Source organism: Engystomops pustulosus, chromosome 4, assembly GCF_040894005.1.
Source record: "Engystomops pustulosus chromosome 4, aEngPut4.maternal, whole genome shotgun sequence".
In the NCBI taxonomy this organism is placed as follows: Eukaryota; Metazoa; Chordata; class Amphibia; order Anura; family Leptodactylidae; genus Engystomops; species Engystomops pustulosus.
In genome coordinates, this window is record NC_092414.1 from 182,071,426 (window position 1) to 182,091,914 (window position 20,489).

The 20,489-nt window shown below is 39.3% G+C and overlaps 1 protein-coding gene and 1 long non-coding RNA gene across 4 annotated transcripts in view; one reads left to right on the plus strand and one right to left on the minus strand.

Moving 5' to 3' along the window:
* The window catches only part of UNC5D (unc-5 netrin receptor D), a 448,185-nt gene that overhangs the window by 139,188 nt on the left and 288,508 nt on the right, over positions 1 to 20,489 (minus strand). For 2 of the 3 annotated variants that reach the window (XM_072148810.1, XM_072148812.1), the window contains exons 5-7: positions 9,860 to 10,040; positions 2,897 to 3,064; positions 1,495 to 1,659 (exon numbers count right to left, since the gene is read on the minus strand). In XM_072148810.1, coding sequence (XP_072004911.1) covers positions 1,495 to 1,659; positions 2,897 to 3,064; positions 9,860 to 10,040 — 514 coding nt within the window. The remainder of the gene's footprint in view (positions 1 to 1,494; positions 1,660 to 2,896; positions 3,065 to 9,859; positions 10,041 to 20,489) is intronic. The other variant, XM_072148811.1, reaches the window with a different exon arrangement.
* On the plus strand, positions 13,074 to 18,212 carry LOC140125716 (uncharacterized). Its single transcript, XR_011854711.1, has 3 exons — positions 13,074 to 13,133; positions 16,666 to 16,851; positions 18,131 to 18,212. It is a non-coding gene; the product is annotated as an uncharacterized lncRNA (long non-coding RNA).

A 20,489-nucleotide genomic window follows, 5' to 3' on the forward strand; every position in this document is an offset into this window, starting at 1 on the left:
GGTGTTCTTAAGTCTGGGGCTGCCTGTACTGCAAAACTACTGTGCTCTGATTTACTATATATTTTAGTAAGTCATAGTCTATCAGGCATTGTAGGGTCAGTTTAAGGGGTATTCTCAGTGTATATTCACAGGTTATGTTATAAATACATGATAGACCCGCATCTTATGAACAGGGGTCCTCCAACCAGCTGCCATGAACTAGAATGGAGAATGGCCACACATACTTGGATAACTCTGCATTCAGACTGCCTGTGGGAAGGAAATCAGTAGAGGGCATTTATCTGAGCATCAGGTGGCCATGGGGGGGGGGGGGCATGAAGAAGGCTGTTCTTAGCAGTGGAGTGAGCTAGTGTGGGGTGTTCCTGCCCTTCATCTATGCATTAGCTATATCCTGCCCCAGGAACTCGGTCAAATAATAGTGCAGAATCTGTCGTGGAGTTTCCTGGCAGCGCAGGAAATATATCAGGATCCAGAGCCTCTATATATAGCTGACGCATGCTAGGAGGCAGGGTAAAATTTCCCAACCCCTCCCACAGTGGGGCATAATTTTGACCCACAGTAATCATGTATTTATTACCTATACTGCGGACATATCCAAAATACTAAAGATGAGTATAACCATTTGTCAAGGTATATATATATATATATATATATATATATATATATATATATATATAGAGAGAGAGAGAGAGAGAGAGAGATTCAGATTAGACACATTGGGGTCATATCATCAGAAACTATATTCATTGAGGAATACTGTCTATCTACTAGTCTTACTTTCCTGAAAATAATTTTTTTTTACCAGCGTCAAGGACAGAAATCCAATTTTTAAATTCTAAGAAACAATTGTCTTTCCCCAGAGGAAAGGTGAAAGCCTGACTTGTTATCTGTGTCATCCATTTCTGTGACAGAGCAAATGTTTTAATGCATTGGTCATCTGAATAATTCAAATACTTTCTGGCCAAAGCCTGACATCGGGGATGAAGAACGTGTGCGGCGTCGGTGGCAATAATATATTAAATACAAATCACTGCAAGGCTTTGTGTCAGCAGCTTTGTAGATGGAGGAATATGGGGCTTAAACTTAACCAGGATCAATTAATGGATGTGTGAATTGTGCAGGTTCATTCACTTAAAGGGAAAGAATCCAAGCTTATGAGTGACCATAAAGTTACCAGTATTAGTAAAGAATTACTTTTAGTATCTAAGGGTCCATGAAGCTGTACAGTTAACCTCCCGTGTTAAGTACTGTATATATGGATACTGTATAGTACTCTAAGTATAATTACTATCCGGAGTATCTTACTATCTGGATGCCCACTGCTCCATCTCCAACTATCTTGTGAGTAATGGCTTTTTAACACTCTGCCATGTTTGGGATGTAGAATTTGGGCATGCTGTTTTGCAACATATCCACTTTGTTCTCATTGAAGATTTCTGCTAAATAATGTTTTATAATGTGATTATAAACCATAGTTCTTCTCACGTTGCTCACCTTGAATGCACAGTCCGTCTGTGCAGTTTTCAGACTCTTGGCTCATCCCGTCGCACGGCTTTCCTCCATTAGCTGTTGCAGGTATTGTGCACTCTCTTTCACGCTGGTGCTCGCACTCTGGGCTACAGGCCGACCACTCACCCCACTCCTTCCATTGCCCTTCTACTAGAAAGAAAGGGAAATAATATTAATATTTTAGATTTGATAGAATTCAGCTTTCTAACTTGAACTGGAGGTCAAACCATGTACTTTAAAACCTTTTACCACCTCCATAAAAACTGTTGACTGCAACATGAATTAACTCCAGTCTACATCAAGTTGTAACTGAGTTGCAGCTTTGGAAATCTGTGAGTGTATCACATTGTCCCTACAAGACTTCTTGGCATGATCCTCTCTCAGTTTCTATTGGAAGGAAGCCATTTTAAGGAACTCCGAAATGCTGCCTCAGTATTTTATCTTGATAACATATTTTATATAATTGTTTCCAGCTATCAACTATTTCCCTTTCAATCTGTAATATGTAGTTAACAAGCTAACTTGTTGAGCCAGCTGAGGTCTCTGTTCATGGCACAGCTGCTGACTTTTCAGCATTCATAGCTGGCATTATTCTCTGCTAATATCGCCTTATCTCTTAGAGAAGTCCCTGAAAAGCATTTGCCCTGAGAACAAAGCAGATAAGGCTTTTACATGTATTGAAATGCAAGCTACTTAGTGGTTTAACACATTGGAGTTGTACATATTCTAAGGATGTATCAATGGCATATTTATTCAATTAGAAAAACTATTGTCATGATTCTAGAGTCAATGGAAAATGTTAAAAAAAACTTGAACAATCTCGCACTTCGTACATAGCACACCATACACCAAGGTTTATACCAATTATGGCCTGGTTGGACATTGGTGAGTCTTCTGGCTACCTTCAGGTGAGATAACAAAAATTGGTCTTATGAGGCTACATTTCAGAGCTTATATGATTATCATGACCAACTGTTCATGGAGGCCCTCAATCTACAGTATTTCAATAACCTCACCTAATTTTAAGTTAAAATGGGAAGTGGTTGGGTTCAGAAGTCATCACCAATCCACAGGAAATGGGATAACTATTGGATCTATGGGTCTGTCAGAGATAGCCAGGTGATGTTCTCGTCTAGCTCCAATAGTCCCATAAACAATAAATATAAAGTCAATATGCCAACACAAACTGCAAAGATAAGATACACTCAAAGTATACATAATAGCTAAAGATGACTTCAAACATTTCTTCCTAAAACCTTATTCATATGTCATTGTCCAGGCAGCCAAGAATGCCTTACCTGGTGCCAAATACTCTCAACTTCTCCCCAATCATAAAGCTCATAAGAAACAAGGAGATCTTTAGTATACAAGTAACAGGGCCACTTACCTGGACACTGTGAGGAGCAACTAACTTTCTGCATAGAGGATCCCACGCAGAAGGTGCCACCATTCAGAGGCGTTGGGTTAGTGCAGGTCCTGGAACGTTTCTGGACACCACGGCCACAGCTTACACTACATGCTGACCACTCTAGCCATGATGACCACCCTCCATTCACTAGGAATATAGAAGAAAAAACACATCTTATACACCGAATTCCAACAAACACAAATTTAAAAGTATAATTTTTGTTTTTTTATTGAAACCAGTATTTCAAATTCTATGAATTCAATTGAACCCGATGACATCATAGATATTTCAATGACCTCTCCCGTCGTTATAGAAAACGGTGACATTTTGTGTAAGTTTGTAGAGTCTATCTCACAGCAGTATCCTGAATAAATATTCTTTTCTCATGCGTTATTTACCTTAAAGCTTTAGTCAGACTCTTTTACTCCCCAATTTCCTTGACAGCTATTTTCTTCACATGTATCCTGACATTTCTGCTACAAGAAACACATATTTCAGCCACAATCAATAGTTTCAGCCAGTGAACTTTTCATTCAGTCCTTCTTGGCTACAAGCTTACGGCATGCTGAGGGCTGACTGACAGTGGGAACCTGTCGGGAATTCCAAGGTTAGCACCTCAATATTTTTTTTATAAAGGAGTCGCTATAAAGGAAATATAAACCACCATTTGCAGTTGAAAAAAGAGCTCGATCAGAGAGATGTAGCGGGTTTTATTACTATACCAATCAGCCATAATAATAAATGTTATGACTCACTTCGATCCATCAAGATATAGATTCCACAAGACCTCTGCTCTACAGAGTATATAGCACCAAAACAGCAACAGCAGATCCTTTCAATTTTGTACAATTTTGTAAATCTGAAACTTGAGAACAAGTACTCCCCATGAAATCTTTGCCATGTTCCTCGAACAATAACTGAACATATTTGCTAGGCAGGACCTTTTATCCGTTATCCACTGCAATTATTGGGCAGGATGCACAAGTCAAAGCACTATTAGAATGAATGTCTAAACCAGATCAAGAAGACCATCTTTTGTTTTCGCCATTTATGTTAAGGGAAATTCAACAGCCCTTGTCCGACAGTTTTTTGGCCAACAAGGCATATATAAAGCCCCAATTCCACCATATTACCACTATACCACTAATGTCTCTGCTAGAAAACCGCCAGAGACTATAGATGAAATAACCAACAGGTAAGAACTGGTCTTAAATGACCTGACCTGATCTACTAAGAGGTCAGAGAAAATGTAGAATAGCATCCAGCTTGTTAGTATTAATAGATTTCCACTATTGACTTAATAATTGAAGAGTTTTACATTTGAACCTGTTATGAGGGAATCTGCTTTTTCTTTCCATTGTTCTCATTCTTGTATAATGATAGATATTGTTGAAGGGTTTGCTCTGCTTTATAAGTTTTCTTTCTCAGTTGGTGTATGCTTACTTCATTCTAGTGTAGTGCATCCCATCACTGCTGTTGGCATTGAGAGGCATATTGGTTGTGTCATGTTGAAACAAGCCATAGCCAGAGGCTGCAGAGGGAGCACACTGCCAACCCATTGTCTCCCCTGAGGCTCTGTATACCAACAGAGTGCAGCAATGACTGGAAGCACCAGTGTGGCTCTGTATGCCGACAGTGTGCAGCAATGACTGGAGGCACCACTGTGGCTCTGTATACCAACAGATTGCAGCAATGACTGGAGGCACCACTGTGGTTCAGTATACCAAAAGAGTGCAGCAATGACTGGAGGCACCAGTGTGGCTTTGTATGCTGACAGTGTGCAGCAATGACTGGAGGCACCACTGTGGTTCAGTATACCAACAGAGTGCAGCAATGACTGGAAGCACCAGTGTGGCTCTGTATGCCGACAGTGTGCAGCAATGACTGGAGGCACCACTGTGGCTCTGTATACCAACAGATTGCAGCAATGACTGGAGGCACCACTGTGGTTCAGTATACCAACAGAGTGCAGCAATGACTGGAGGCACCAAGGTGGCTTTGTATGCCGACAGTGTGCAGCAATGACTGGAGGCACCACTGTGGCTCTGTATACCAACAGATTGCAGCAATGACCGGAGGCACCACTGTGGCTCTGTATAGCAACAGAGTGCAGCAATGACTGGAGGCACCACTGTGGTTCAGTATACCAACAGAGTGCAGCAATGACTGGAGGCACCAGTGTGGCTCTGTATGCCGACAGTGTGCAGCAATGACTGGAGGCACCACTGTGGCTCTGTATACAAACAGAGTGCAGCAATGACTGGAGGCACCACTGTGGCTCTGTATACCAACAGAGTGCAGCAATGACTGGAGACTCCACTGTGGCTCTGTATACTAACAGATTGCAGCAATGACTGGAGGCACCACTGTGGCTCTGTATACCAACAGATTTCAGCAATGACTGGAGGCACCATTGTGACTCTGTATACCAACAGAGTGCAGCAATGACTGGAGGCACCACTGTGACTCTATATGCCAGCAGAGTACAGCAATGACTGGAGGCACCATTGTGGCTCTGTATACCAACAGATTGCAGCAATGACTGGAGGCACCATTGTGGCTCTGTATGCCTACAGAGTGCAGCAATGACTGAAGGTTTCAGTGTGGCTCTATATGCCAGCAGAGTACAGCAATGATTGGAGGCACCACTGTGGCTCTATATACCAACAGAGTGCAGCAATGACTGGAGGCACCACTGTGGCTCTATATGCCAGCAGAGCACATCAATGAGTGGAGGCCCCACTGTGGCTCTATATGCCAGCAGAGTACAGCAATGACTTATCGGACTGGTGGTAATGATGAGTTGAATATGGTAATGATGAGTTGAATATGAGTTCATTATTATTTTTACACCACAAATGACCACAACATACAAGTGGTGTAAGGGGGCAAAAGTGAAGATATTTATGAACTCAAAAAACACCCTCATAGGTAGCCCTCTAAAACACACAGGTGAATATCTGCTTTAACATTCTAACCTTTGCAAAGACTCCTGCCCGATCTTGTCTAGCAAGTGCCCTCAAGGCATATCAATAGGAAAGGAATTATCAAAGATTATCATCAGTTTTTGACACATAGGGTACTTACGATCCGTAAACACTTATATAAGCAAAACATTGTCTATAGGCGACAAGTAGCCAACTATGATTCTACTAAAACACCACGAGTTGCCTCAGGGAATGTCTTGTATTTGACATTTTCTCAATAATTTACCTGCCTGGTTGGGACGTGGAAGCTAGTACTTACCAGGTACTACTGCTGTGAGTTAAAATGGTTATGTGATGTAAATGAAACCAGGGTGTCGTGATGATTGACAGCTTCCCTTTGAATGTGCGTCTGTCAGAGTTGGAATTGTAGAGGATGACGCACACGTGATGCATGCACCCCAGGACTGCTCAGTATGCGCTGGGACATGGTGTACACAGGGATAAGGGCAGGCTGCACGTTGCTTGTACATACTTTAGCCTGACACGAGCGCAGCTAGCTGCAGAGAGGTAAGAGGGTGGTGGAGTAAATTCTGCAATCCCTTAAGGCTTTACACAGTGGGATACAGTGTAAATAATATTGATCATATGGAATTGTGGTCCAGGTATTTTTGGATCTCTCCACCGCACGCTGGTTTCTATTACAAGCAAGCATCATGCGTAACATTCTGGTAATTGGAGTAATTAATAGAATAACAGAATCTGAACTTCTTGTTCCCTGGCTAATTCCCTTCCTGCAAGTTGAAGCACTTAACTGACAGAAGAGGTGTTAAAGGGAAAGAAAACATTAACAAATACATGGTTATTAAGGTCTGTGGAATAGACTTGTCACAATGTGGCATAATGCAAGGGAAGATGATGACTTCTAGGTGATCAAAGATTTAAGGTCAGTTGCCTCCGATAAGTGGAATTCTAGAGAGTGATTAATATGTCACTGCTTCTACCTCCAAAGAGTCCTTCATCAGCAATGATATGTATAATACTGGAGATGGGCAAGCTTTGAATGTAACCTGTCAGGATGTTTTGAGACACTAAAACTCCCACTGTTTTTTATGTACTCAAATTGCCCTATGTGAGCACTGTGTAGGACGGCATTAAAAAATGAAACTTAAAAAAATGAACACTTATATTAATGTAGGTAAGTTCCTCCAAACAATGAAGCTGAGGTAGATGTGCCAGGTTTCACTGAACCGCAGTCATTGGGGGCACCAGAGATTGGTCTGATTAGGCTGAGCAGCTCAAATACTAAGTAAGTATTATTGATTTATTTTAACTAAATTTTTTTAACTCAGTCCTAGTAAAGCGAAGTCATCAAACCATTAGGACCTTTGGGTTGATATTGATTTGGCAGTATCAGACTATGGTCAGCTTAGACTATGTCAATATATTCATAAAATTAAAAGGGGACATGTCAGTAAAGGTGACAGATTATTTTTAAAGGGGCTGTCTTTAGTAACTAACTTTTTCCCAGTAACAAGAGAGTAGAAAAGTAACAGATCGCTGGCAGCCCTTCTACTATGGGGATTCATAAGATCAGCTTACGCTTCTTTATTTCACTGACGTGGGGTTAGTGGATGCTCCTTCTGTGATACAAATTTCTAACTTTTTGTCATGAAAAATATTAATCCAAAACACAAACATGTATTGCTGTTACATCTGTGTCTGAGTCTTCTGCAGTTCGAACTATCAGGTTAGGAAGGCGCTTTATTCTATCAGGTGCTTCAGTCAGCAGTCTAAACAGAACTGTATTTGCTGGACTGCCAACTCTTTGCAATTCTTGCTCTGGACCAGCAAGAGTTAAGGCTTGCACACCTTCTGAGCTCTGTCTCTCTCTCCTGGAGCACTCTAATTTAAACCCCATGTGCACCATCTTCCTTTACTGTTCAAATAGTTTGAATTGCCAGGCTTCTGTAAGTGCTTTTCTTGATATCCCTTGTTATTCTTGTTTTTGATATTGACTACATCCTTGACTATTCTTCTGTCTATTTGATTTTGTGATTTGCATGATACCTTGTTGTGACTTGGACATCCCATTTGTGTTATGACAGCCTGTTACTGGTCACTGTTTAGGGTGGACCCAGTAATCAGGCAGGAACAGTTTGGAGGGCTCACTGTCCTTGTCCATGTCCTGCCCTTACAATCGAAAAATGCTTGATAGGCTGTCATATCTATCACAAGAACATAGAGATAAATATGGTTTGTTTATTTCCAAATCTGCTCTTCTCAATTGATCTCTGGAAATGTCCTGGTATAAAACATCAGTGTCAGCTTCATTATACCTGCATTTATTGTGCTAAATGCAAGTAGGGTTTGTGGTAATATCGGCATTAGATACTTCTTCTAGTCTACCCTATCCAAGTTTTAAGAAAATACAAGTACAAGTCACTAGTTACATTTGGGTCATTGAAATGGATAGTTATAAGATCGCTAGACATAAAGTTTGCCTATTTGTTCTTTGGCCTGTGAAAAAATAATTCTTCTTTAGATGGCACATCCAGTTAGCCATATGTTTGGGGATGAAGCAGGCTTATGGCTTACTCCCTGCATGAAATCTTTAAAGAGATGAAAGCTTCACCCAGAGATAAGTATCTTCCTTTTTAGGTCATGCTTGGGAAGACTGTATCAATGTGGATGACCTTTTCTTCCAAAGCTTGTTATATGACTCAGATTTTAGTAGTTATCTGTAGCCTGCCAAATCATAAGATCTCATTCTAAAAGATTTCTTAGGGCAGAGTGTAAAATGTCTGTTTTTGGCCTCTGAATCTAGTGGGTGTTCATGATGCACATCAAGGAGTGCAAAAGTACATCCGGCTTTTCTTATACACAGCAACCTGGACATGTGTATGGAAGTAGATAAAGATGGTGATTCATGTGCCCAGCTGGTAGAAGAAGAGTGTGTGGACCAAAGGCTGCTCTTATAAAATATGGATAAGGCATCAAGATTTTATACGCTGAGGAGATAAATAAATGGATGACATTCCCTGTCATGGAGGTTTTCATGTTGGGTTCTTATGATAAATGAAACAAGAGAACTGGACTGTGGAAGTGGTGAGACTTGTAAATGTCTTTTCTAATTTTAAGACAGTTCACAGGTAAAATGAGGACAAAAAAGAAAGAGAAAGACAACTTTGAAAGGATAACTTCTTCAAAGTGATCTGGGATGTCTCAGTAGTTATACATGATGCACAAGGGTCATGGGTTTGAAATCAAAGAGAATAGGACAGAGGGAAACAGGTGATTTCTCCGGTGGGCCACTGAACCATGGTGGGCCCCTTGCTAATTCTGCTCATGCATAAAGAGGGCCCACTTTACTATACAAAGATAGGCAACAAACAACACTACATTCAATCCATTTATCCATATAGTAACCTAGGCAGTTACTATCCAGTTCAGAATTGTGTACAAACATCTGATTACGGAAATGTCATCTATACACAGAGAAAGATCAATATAGTATTGGCCCTCAGTGGCCCCACCTTATTTATGTAGGCCCCAGACTTCCATTGCTAATTCTCTTAAAAGTTCTACCACCTTTTGGGGCAAGAGCCATTCAGTAAACTGACAAGGCCCTATAACCAAAATTAAAAGCCATGAATAGGCAGTGGGCATAAGAAAATAGATATCTGGGAAGATTCAGAAATTAGTGAATTAGGACAAGAAATATTTGTACTGTTGACCACTAGAATTAATTTTACTGGTGGTCCCTAGACACCCCAATCGACAATGGGGCCTGTATAAGGAGTACTTTGGTCCAGGGATAACAACCCACCAGTTGCTTTGAAAAGTCATATTTTAGAGAGGTTTTCTTCCAAAAGAAAATGCCAAATTCATCTCAAAATGTATATACTGGAACTTAAAATATTTGTCATGGGAATTCTGACCTGATATTCTGCTCATTATCTTCTTTGGTGCCCAGATTTTGACTGGTAATGTAATGATGTAATATCAAGTTCCTTACCATACACCACAACTGTAGCTGATGTACTCCGCCTCTTAGCGACAATATTGGATGCCATACATGTGTAGTTCCCGGAATCAGACAGGCGGGCATGTCGTATGATAAGGTTGTGATCTGCCCTGGTGTCTATATTTTCATCCTGCAGGGAGTCAATAGGTTCTTCATTTTTAAACCATTCAACCTGAAACACATAATTAAAAAACATATTATTATTATCATTTTAATAAGTAACAGTATTATCATAAATGCCCAATAACCATTTTGAATGCTTCAATAAATGTCTTATTTTAATGTCTAAATGTCTATTTTTAAATCTGTTAATTCTGTTGTTATGTCATCAGTGTCGAATGGTGAGAGTCTTACATCAATCAGCAAATTTCATCTGCCTGTGTAGTGGCCGAGCTGTGATACATCACCACAGCAACCACCCAATTGAACGGGAGCTAAGCTTGTAAGGGTCATCAGGTCAACCTCTTTAATGATATTCTGACTGTCATTGGTCTAATCCAATATGGCAGATTTTCATTGAAACCAATCCATGCGATTTTGCTGAATAATAAAGCAACTTCCTGGCTCATATGGAAACATTTTACAGTACAGATATTACTACCCATAATGTAGCTCCATACTGAGGGCATGTCAGGACACACCTCTGTGGTTCTTTGTATTTTGAAGTCTAATGCATTGAAAAAGGGTTTATAGCTTAGTTGGAAGAAGAACCAGGTCAAAGTTAAAATAACCCGAGTTCTATTGGTTCCCAGTATTACAGTACATGCAGCTTCCAAACACAAGAGGAAGGATAATATGGCATCGAAGCAATCTCTCCAGCTCCCTCTCGTATTTCCTCCACTACAAGTTCTATTATGTAATTCATAGTTAGAAGTTTAAAGGTGTTGGAGAAATATAACGGTGCGAGATTTAGAACAACAGAAGCAGTAACTGCAAATAAAGCCATATTAGAAATGAAGGCATGACATGGAGTAAATATAGCTGGTCAATGCAGGGTCAGATTGAAAGCATTTCAAGGTCTTGATGATGCTTTATACTATTCTATTTTATGGCCCATTTTGTGGGAATGAAGATGTAATGCCCGGTTTTTATGGCAGTCATCAATGTTAACAATTCTTGTAACACTTTGGCCCGGTTTCAACATCTTGTGGAGTATTCGCATCTTTAAAGTGTGAGGTTTGTAAGGTCCAGAGGGAAAAAGTCCATGGATTATGCAGAATTAAACACTTTATGCATTGTATGTTTTGCAGTTTTAGATAGACCCTGGGAGGGGGGGACTGTCATAAATTTTCCATTGGGGCCCAAAAGGTATTTTCCCACCATACTCACATCCATTATTCACATGATAGTTTATAAGACCCTGACTACTGGGACCCTTAGCAGACACAATAATGTGGACTCACTGATACCTCTGCATTCCTCATAAACTCTGAAGGGCATGGTTGGCCAACACAAACTCTACCAATGCTACTGGGATCCTTGATTTCCCATCATCCCCTATTTATATGATAATGAATAAGTGCCTGATCCCTGATAATGGGGGCTTCCATGTTCCCCGAGCTCTGATGCACATGCTTAACCAACAATCCATTTTTAATAGGACATTTAGGAGAGCAGTCTCCCATGGTTCTACATGCCCTCTAGCTCTACCTATATATGAAGAGCTTGTCAGTCCCCATTCGCCTGATGACTAGGGATTCTAGGAGCCAGACCACAAGGACCCTCACAGGGGCCCAAAAGGGATTTTCACAATATGCACAAATCTCCTATCTCTATGATAATGGTTAAGAGTCTGATCACTGGGACCCATAACAGTTATGACAATGGGCTCTTCCATGTGCCCACATAAGAAGAGATGAGTGGACCCAAACTTTGAGTTGAGGATCAGGGTTCTGGTACATCCCATGCAACCAGGAGATATTGCCGAATTAATACCCCTGTTTACAAGTCATACATAAGGCACTACAAGGCCCCCATTTTCATGATTGCTAAGGCTTGCAGTAGTCAGACCCCCCTAAAATCAGACACATATTTACTATATAGTGTTTATAGTAGGAGAAACCCCTATAACCAATACCTCATTGATGATATAAAGTAGCGACAATATTAGATTTTATAACTTTGATTACTCCCCCTTCAAACATCTTCTATGTGAATATTTTATAGCACGTTCCCTCTGGTTTTGTTACAGTCAGAAGTGGAGAAAACCCATTACTCCATCCAGACATCAAGACTTGTGGAATTGACACTGTGCTAGGTAAAGACTTCATGAAGCAGAACCGTAACTGACAGATCTGTTTCCCAAGATATTAAGCCGTAGCTACAGGCCTCACTGCAAAGACCTTTCAAATGGTCAACTCACTAGCCGCAATGGCCCATATCATTAAAAGGAAAATAGCTCAGGGAGACCATGGACTATTGATATGCGTCAGGAAAAAAACATAAAAAACAAAAAAAAGGCTAATGACTCAGTAAACTCTGCTACATCTTTATGTGCATCATAAAATGAAGCCAAGATGGAGGTAGAGGGAAGTTTGTTGAATTGCGTGTAAATGTACAGTAAATATGGTGAGGTGCCCTAGTAAGAACACACCTCAAAGTGAGACCTAGGGCACCCTCGTAGTCAGCTAAATAATATCACATTTTGACAGGTCAAATAATGTATCATAATAATGATGTCATCAGTATTGGCAGAACATATGTGTTACAAAAGGGAAACTTACATATTTAAATACCCCAGCAAAAAATTGGTTGGGGGACCTATCTTTTGGGCTATGCCAAAAAATGGCTGCCATCTTGAAACCATCCATAATAGAGCATATCATTTTTTTTTCCAATTGGAAGTGCCCTTCGGCTCCCACTGTGTGAGATTACATCAGGCAGAGGGAGGGGGAAGGGCTGAGGGAACAGGGGGAGAGAGGGAGACATGCTCCTTTACAATGTAACAGCCTGTGGAGCTGCAGCATGACTCGGCTCTTGTTACAACTTCTTGGAGCCCTTCTGACTTATTAGAATAAATTTTAAAGCTGATTTTAGATGTAAGGAGACTATGGATAACAAATATAATAACATTAGCCCAGTCACAGTGAATCTATGGGGGAGAGCAGAACTGTTCTAGTTGCCCATGGCAACCAACCAGAGCACATCTTTCATTTTCCCACGGTTGTTTATAAGATAATAGCTGAGCTCTGATTGGTTTCCATGGGCAACCAGAACAGTAGAAACATGATGATAAATCTCCCCCTATGAATCTAAAGATCTATGAGTAGGTGTCCCTGGTTGACAATGATGGGTGTTGATGGTAGATTTCCTTAAAGGTGCATCCAGCGTCCAGTTTTTCAGATGCAATTTTTGAAGCCAAATGCAGGTGTGGACCATAATGAGTGAAAATATATCATTGAGAAAAGCTGCTCCTCCTAATTTGGGCATCAAAAAATGCATCTGAAAAACTGAACATGTGGACGGACCCTAAAGACGCATCGCTTAAAAATAATTAACTTCTCATTCCAGCACCGATTAGATAAAGAGTGTAGTAGGAATAACAAACATTGATAAATTCCTTTTAATATACTATCGTATCAACTTGGAGGCATTCAGAAATATAAAGCTCTCGCCCCCTCGTGGCAGTCCTCTTATAATTATATAGTATTTTGTATGTGAGCCAATCATCTGGGAGTAAAAATATGGAAAAAGCACATTGTGATTAAAACCTGTAAGAAATACTGAGAATAGCAATAGCATCACAACAGGGGGCACTAGGCAACTGCTTAGCTATATAGGAAAAATCACGTAAAAAACACATAAACAACCCCACAAGGGAGAATCTGATAGAAAATATCACGTATGTTCGCGGCATTGTTTTGTTTAACCCGTTCATGTGGAGCGCACTTATCTTCTTGGAAGCATCTGGACAGATTGTTAAAGCTTTATACGTACAGATATTTACATTTATGTAAAACCACAGCTGTACTGTAGGGAGTCTCCATAAATTACAAGTGTGTGCTAAGGCTGATGAGATTCTGAGAGCATAAAGAGAAAATCACAAAATCTTATGTATTTTGGAAAGAGAAAGACACACCAACACCACCGGAGGGGAGGAATCATCATACATACAAAATAACACAAGTCTATACATATGGCGCTATAGTTATGTAACAACATACATCATACACTTCAGAACAGCTTGAAAAGGCTTTTATTGAAACCTCAAGGTTTGTTTTTCTGCCTGAAATAAAGTGACTCAGTGTCTGCTGATATCCATGATGACTTTTTACCTGATATTAATGAATGATGGATATGGCCTGACTCATCTCCTCCAGACTTCTATATGGTAGTATGTAAGTAAGCATGGTACACTCAAGGAGTAATTCTTCAATGGGAGGTCATTGAGTTTGTTTTTCTCATGGATTCAACAAAAAAAACATAGTGTATGAGAGTTTATCTTAGAATTTATCCTAGAATTTGCTCTTTTTTCTCTTATATTTGCAACTTTTTTTGGCACATTTGATATATTTGCGCCTAAATTTGTGATGTTTTTGATTTTCTATGAAAAATTATGGTTAAAAAGTTGCAAAAACACCAAAGAATCAGCTGCCTGATATATCAGCCTCTATGATAAATCAAAAAAGTCTAAAACTTCTTCGAAAAAACCAGAAAAGATACGCATAAATGTCCAGACGAGACATAAATGATCCAAATGTGCATCAAATTCCACCCCTTTCAACGTACCCTATGTACATCTAATTCAGCTTACTATTCCGTAAAGCTGAGTCTGAAGAAGGACACAACACCATAGAGCCAATGTTTTCCATCACAAAGTAAAAATTCCATGTCAGTCAATCTGAATAAATAATTGTATCAACAACGAGAAATCTCCCCAATTGTAAGAACTAGTAGTAACATTCAAAAGGGTTTTCCAGGAATTATGGAGAACCTTGTGGAGGCTGGGCAAGGTTGACAAAGAAAGAGTACCCTTTTCACATCAGTCCAGAACCTCTGCTTTTCACCACTGTGTCTACCAGAAGTCCCAGAGGGTGCAGTCACACGTTGCAGTTAAAACTGCATCGCAATTAGTTTTGGGTTGGTTTTAGGTGGTATTACTTATTTTAACAAGTGAAAGACATCAAATCAACAGGTGAATGACATTTGTGGAATAGCTTTCTCCTTCTAAATCAAATTCAGTTCATGTCTTTCACCTGTGAAATTGACAAAACTGCACCTAAAACCCCCTCAAAGCTGAATGCGATGCAGTTTTAACTGCACCGTGTGACTGCACCCAGAGGGTTATGAGACCTACTGTCGTTAATGAGTGGCCTTAATGAAACTGGGGACAGCAAAGTAAGTGGTATCTCATGTGGTCTCAGGAGGTAGCCACTTATTGGCCGATCAGGTGGGAAAACAGGAATTACATCAATTATGTAGCAACTGGGAGCCAAAGCAGAGTAACAATACTTTTTTTTCTTGAAAAAATTTAGAAGGTTCCACAACTCGCTTCAATATTTAAAGATATCAGCTTCTTTAAAGGTGTAGATAAACAACCTTGCAAAATACAAAAAGATCCTAGACCTTTGTGTTTTGGAAAATAACACATCTTTTTATCTAGTCAACCCAAATTCCTAAAAAAAATTACTTTAAGAAAGATATTTAGGTTTATTGAACTCTCCAATGAAATGAAATGAAAATTCCATGTAAAATTCCTCTATAAGGAAGTGTGTCTATTTCTACAACCCCGGGATTATGAAAGAGATCAGTCTTAACATTTGATACACTTTTTTCGGACAATATTACATTTTAGTCTTTTTTTTCTTGCCACCCCAAAATTCCTAGAAAATCACTTTAAGAAAGGCATCCAGGTCATTGAACTCTCAAATGAAATGAAATGAAAAAATCCCATGGAAAATCCCTCTAAAAAGAAGGGTGTCCATTTTTACAACCCCAGGTTTACGAAAGAGATCAGTCTTAAAGTTTGATACACTTTATCACATCAGCCATCTTTGCTCTCTACTAAAACTCAAAAAATTTGAGAAGTTTTTAAAGAATGTCACTTGGGAAGTACTGTCCCGCAGTTTGAGGAGGCCAGTGATTGGCCAAAGTGGATTAATTGACCTTCATCCGTGCAGAAGACCCAAAGACTGGTATGGGCTGGAGTATGAAAGTTAAACTTTTTTCAGCACTCTTGCCCAGCCCTTAAAGGATAAACAGGATTTCTAACAAAACCCCTTTAAATTCTCAATCCCTTTCCTGTGAAACTGTAGCAGGTTTTTTCTTTTTCCATGTGTATAACCTAACATTTCTCCGGAGCTGTAAACCTCATTAGTCACTTTCCACCTAAGCCTTGAACATATTTACATTTTGTATAGGTTATGCATTAGGAGATAAGAAATGTAAGGCATTGTGATTTTATGTGAGCGGTTTGTATACTGATTCTCCCTGGCCACGGGTCATGATCTCGGTATACAGGCTATATGACAAATAGCACTGCATCAGGAATATATACAATCCATATTGTAGCTCTCTCACAAGGCCTGGATGTGGCAGCATCATCGAACACAATAGTCGCTCCTGCATACATTCATATGGTAACACTCCGCAGGATACATACTTAATAGAAGATTCTCATAATGGAGAATTGACTTTGTTATTTTGTGTATTTTGAGCCGATGTTTATTTCTTTTTGTTGGCAATAAAAAAAAATATAAGAAAACCTTTGAAAACTGAACATTATAGCGGTTGGATTCCTGTTAACACACATTGCTGCTATTATATACATTGTGACTTATATATTACATGAAACCAAGAATATTCACACTCTGGCAAGGCTTCTGGAGCTGCAACCTTGAAGAATATGTCATCTTTGTTAAATGGCCTACAAAGATAACAAGAAGAATCCTAAGCTCCCAGATCGTCATGGACGTCCCCGGTAGAAAGCGGGTAGTCCGTCAATCACAACACGTCAACAGGAAGAGAAGAAAACTGCAATGACGGTAAGTCTGGTTTTGGTTACTTCCGCTGGCATTGGACGATACCTTGTAACGGTGGTATTATTAATGTGACAAAAGCATAGACTTTAATGGAGAAACACTACTATGAGGTTACCTGCTTCGACATGGCACTAACACTTTTGCGGTAATACTCGGGTAAGATGATACATTTGGGTTGTGATATGATTTTTAGATTGATTTATGATAAAATATCTATGTACTCTATTTTCTCCTCAGTTACATATTTTAAAATCTGAAGTTTGATTTAAACATTAATTACAATACACAGTAAATCCAATTATTTCTTAACACCTTTATGACCCTGTTTGTAAAGCTCGTAATTACGAAAATACGCAAAAAATTACCAAAAGTGAATTATTTTCACTACATGTTATCATACAAAAGTTTTTTTTTCTGAAAGTTTTTTCTAATACATATTACATCCCCTACAAGGTCATACAGTATGACGCTCTCTTTCAAGCATTCTAGCACCTACGAAAGCTGATCTGTCAACACATGACTGTGCTGCAAACTCCTCAGCTCTCAGCCTCTGAGGAGCTCTCAGCTGAGGAGTTTGCAACACAGAAAAGTCATGTGTTGCTTTTTGAAATGCATTCAAAAACCAAAGCCCAACCCCTGGGACTTAACAGAGAATTCTGTCAGGGTGCAAGGTAAGTTAAAACACACATTTATATTGTATTGCAAATGTTTATAGAAAGCAGAAAGGCAGCTGTAATGGGCTTCTACAATCTGTCTTTAGTCCCTGGTGACAGTTTCCCTTTAACTTGACGATTACTGCCACAAATGGTTCAAGGCTTGCTGGTAGCAGAGATTGGTGACTGCGTTGTCCTGGTGGACACAAATCTAAGTTCCCTTTAAGTGATTGTGATCAATGACTATGCCCCATGGCAGCACACTTTCTTCTACATGTTTCTGTGCTCAGAGGACATACACAAAACTTCCCCTTTTATTGAGGATATTTTCCGGGTAGTGGTAAATCAAGATTCAAGACAAATGTAGTTTAAGAGTTGGTTACCAATTATTTTCTGCTCTGGAACTATATCTAGAATATGAATATAAATCAGTAATATATTTATATTAACCACTGCAGTGCTGAGAGGTGAAATTTCTTTTAAACTGCTTATATCGATAATAATTTTCCTATCTTTCAAATATTAAAGCGACACGGCTTCTCTATAATGTTTGATTTGTGACAACTTAATATTAGCTTAATATTCTGTAGGCATAAAGCTAATGTTCCACGTCTCATTCTGCTGCATAGAGATAAAGAGGAAAGACTCCGAAATGAATGGGAAGAGTTTAAAGGGAGAGGTCATTGTACAGACAGGGCCAGACATTAACACTATCATCACTGAGATCCGCCAATGTCATCCATGTAAGTCATAGAAGAAAATGTAGAAAGACCTCTAAAGATAAAACCTATACACTTGTAAAAATAAATGATCATCTGTAATTGGGGACTTGGGAACAGGGGCGTAAATGGGAGAGGCGGGGCCCCTATAGCAGAATTCTGAATAAGGCCCCCTTTCCCTTAAAAAAATATACATATTTGAATACACACATGTTTACACAATCACACACATTTATACACTCATATATACACACATATTTATATACTTATATACATATACATACAGTTCTTCATTCATATACAATTGCTTTTTTTACATTCATGCGTATACATTTATGTACTTATACATACAGTGTATACACATCACATACACACAAATAGTATATATAAATCATATTATTACACATGCATTATATAAATACTATTTATATACATGTATTCAAACATATAGGGGCTTATTTAATAAGAGTTCCGCGGCCGCATTTTTGTCAGGTTTTCCGGCGTTTTCTGAGATTGCCCCGATGGGACAGGCATTTAGAAGGGTATTGTGTCGCACGCGCCGGCTTTCATGCGACAGAAATCGGGGGCGGTCAGTCGGGGGATTTGATGGATTCGGACTGAGCACGGGATTTAACTTTAAAATTGTGTTGCAAGACAATGCATTTACATACACCTGGAAGAAGAAGGTGAATTCCTGCGGACCTGATTGGGAAATCGACACATGCCGTAAATCGGGCGCACAATCTTAGTGAATTGCGCCGGAGTGCATGATCGTCAGACACTCCGTATTGCGTGATCTCCGCCGGCTGGGTAAGTAATTGTGCCCCATAGTATTTACAGTACCATTTACAAACATACAGCATATATACACCAAATACAGCACAATCATATAAACAATATATACACACCACATATACACACATACAGCAAATACACAAATTCTTAAAATACCATATTCACACAGACAGTATATGCACACACACATACACAATGTAGAGCATAACATGTATATAGTTTAGTGGGACAGCTAGTCCCACTAAAGTTGACTTTTCAATAACCAATGACCAACCAAACCATTACAATACCTTAAATGTAATCAAGGGCTTGTCGAAAACCACAATGTGTTAGCATCCCAGTATGTGCAGAAGATAATTTTTTGCACTGTTTGGCTCATATATTTAACTGAATAGATTTTAAAAGGAACCTGTAAGTTAAACTAACCCACACTAACTACATGTATCTTCGAAACTGTTATTATACAGCTGTACAACTATTCCTATATTGTTCTCCCCCATGCCTGTAAAAGTTACACAGTCCAGTCATAAAGTTGCCTCATTAAAGAAATGTCTTTCCATTGAGCTGAGTCTGGCATATTCAGATCCTTCCTGCTCCTACAACCACATCTTTAATCTATATTAACCTATACATTTTTTAAGATATTGGTTACATTTTTCAAAACCCCTAAATGTTTTTTCAAACTGAATCTACTGACCCTGTTTATTCTAAATGTCTATTTCACCTCATACCAAGGCTCTTTGGTAGAAAACGTCTAACCTTCCCCATCCTCCTCCGCACCTCCTCTTTCTGTTCATCTGCGGCTTCGAAAGAGGTTGGTTTTATTAGCATTAAATTAACTTCAGAGGCTCTTTTATGCAATAATTAGATTTTTTTCCTCTCTTTTCCAATCGGCCTTGGCTCTTTCCAATTTCTCCCCTTATCTTTATGAGCCTGGTTCTCATGCATTGCCCTCGCAAAATTGAAGGAACCGTCTTGTGTATGTGCATCTGTGCTTTTCTAGTTAAGTTATTGGTTCCCCCCCCCCAAATGCTTTTAATTGGTGTGCCGAGCCTAAGAAGGACAGAATCTCTGGAGCAGAAAAGTAAAGGAGACGCTGGCAGGAGTAGATGGGATTTCTTTTTAATAAGGTACATTTATTTTATTTTCAAAGATTGAAGCTGCTGAATGTGTGTATCCAATAGAGAGGTCCCAGGATTTACTGGTATAGACATTGTGTCGTGTGTAAGGGTGTAACTAGAAGGAGCTAGATAGAAGATACATAGATAGATAGATAGATAGATAGATAGATAGATAGATAGATAGATAGATATTGGATACATAGATAGATAGATAGATAGATATGGGATAGATAGATAGATAGATAGATAGATAGATAGATAGATAGATAGATATGGGATAGATAGATAGATAGATAGATAGATAGATAGATATGAGATAGATAGATAGATAGATAGATAGATAGATAGATAGA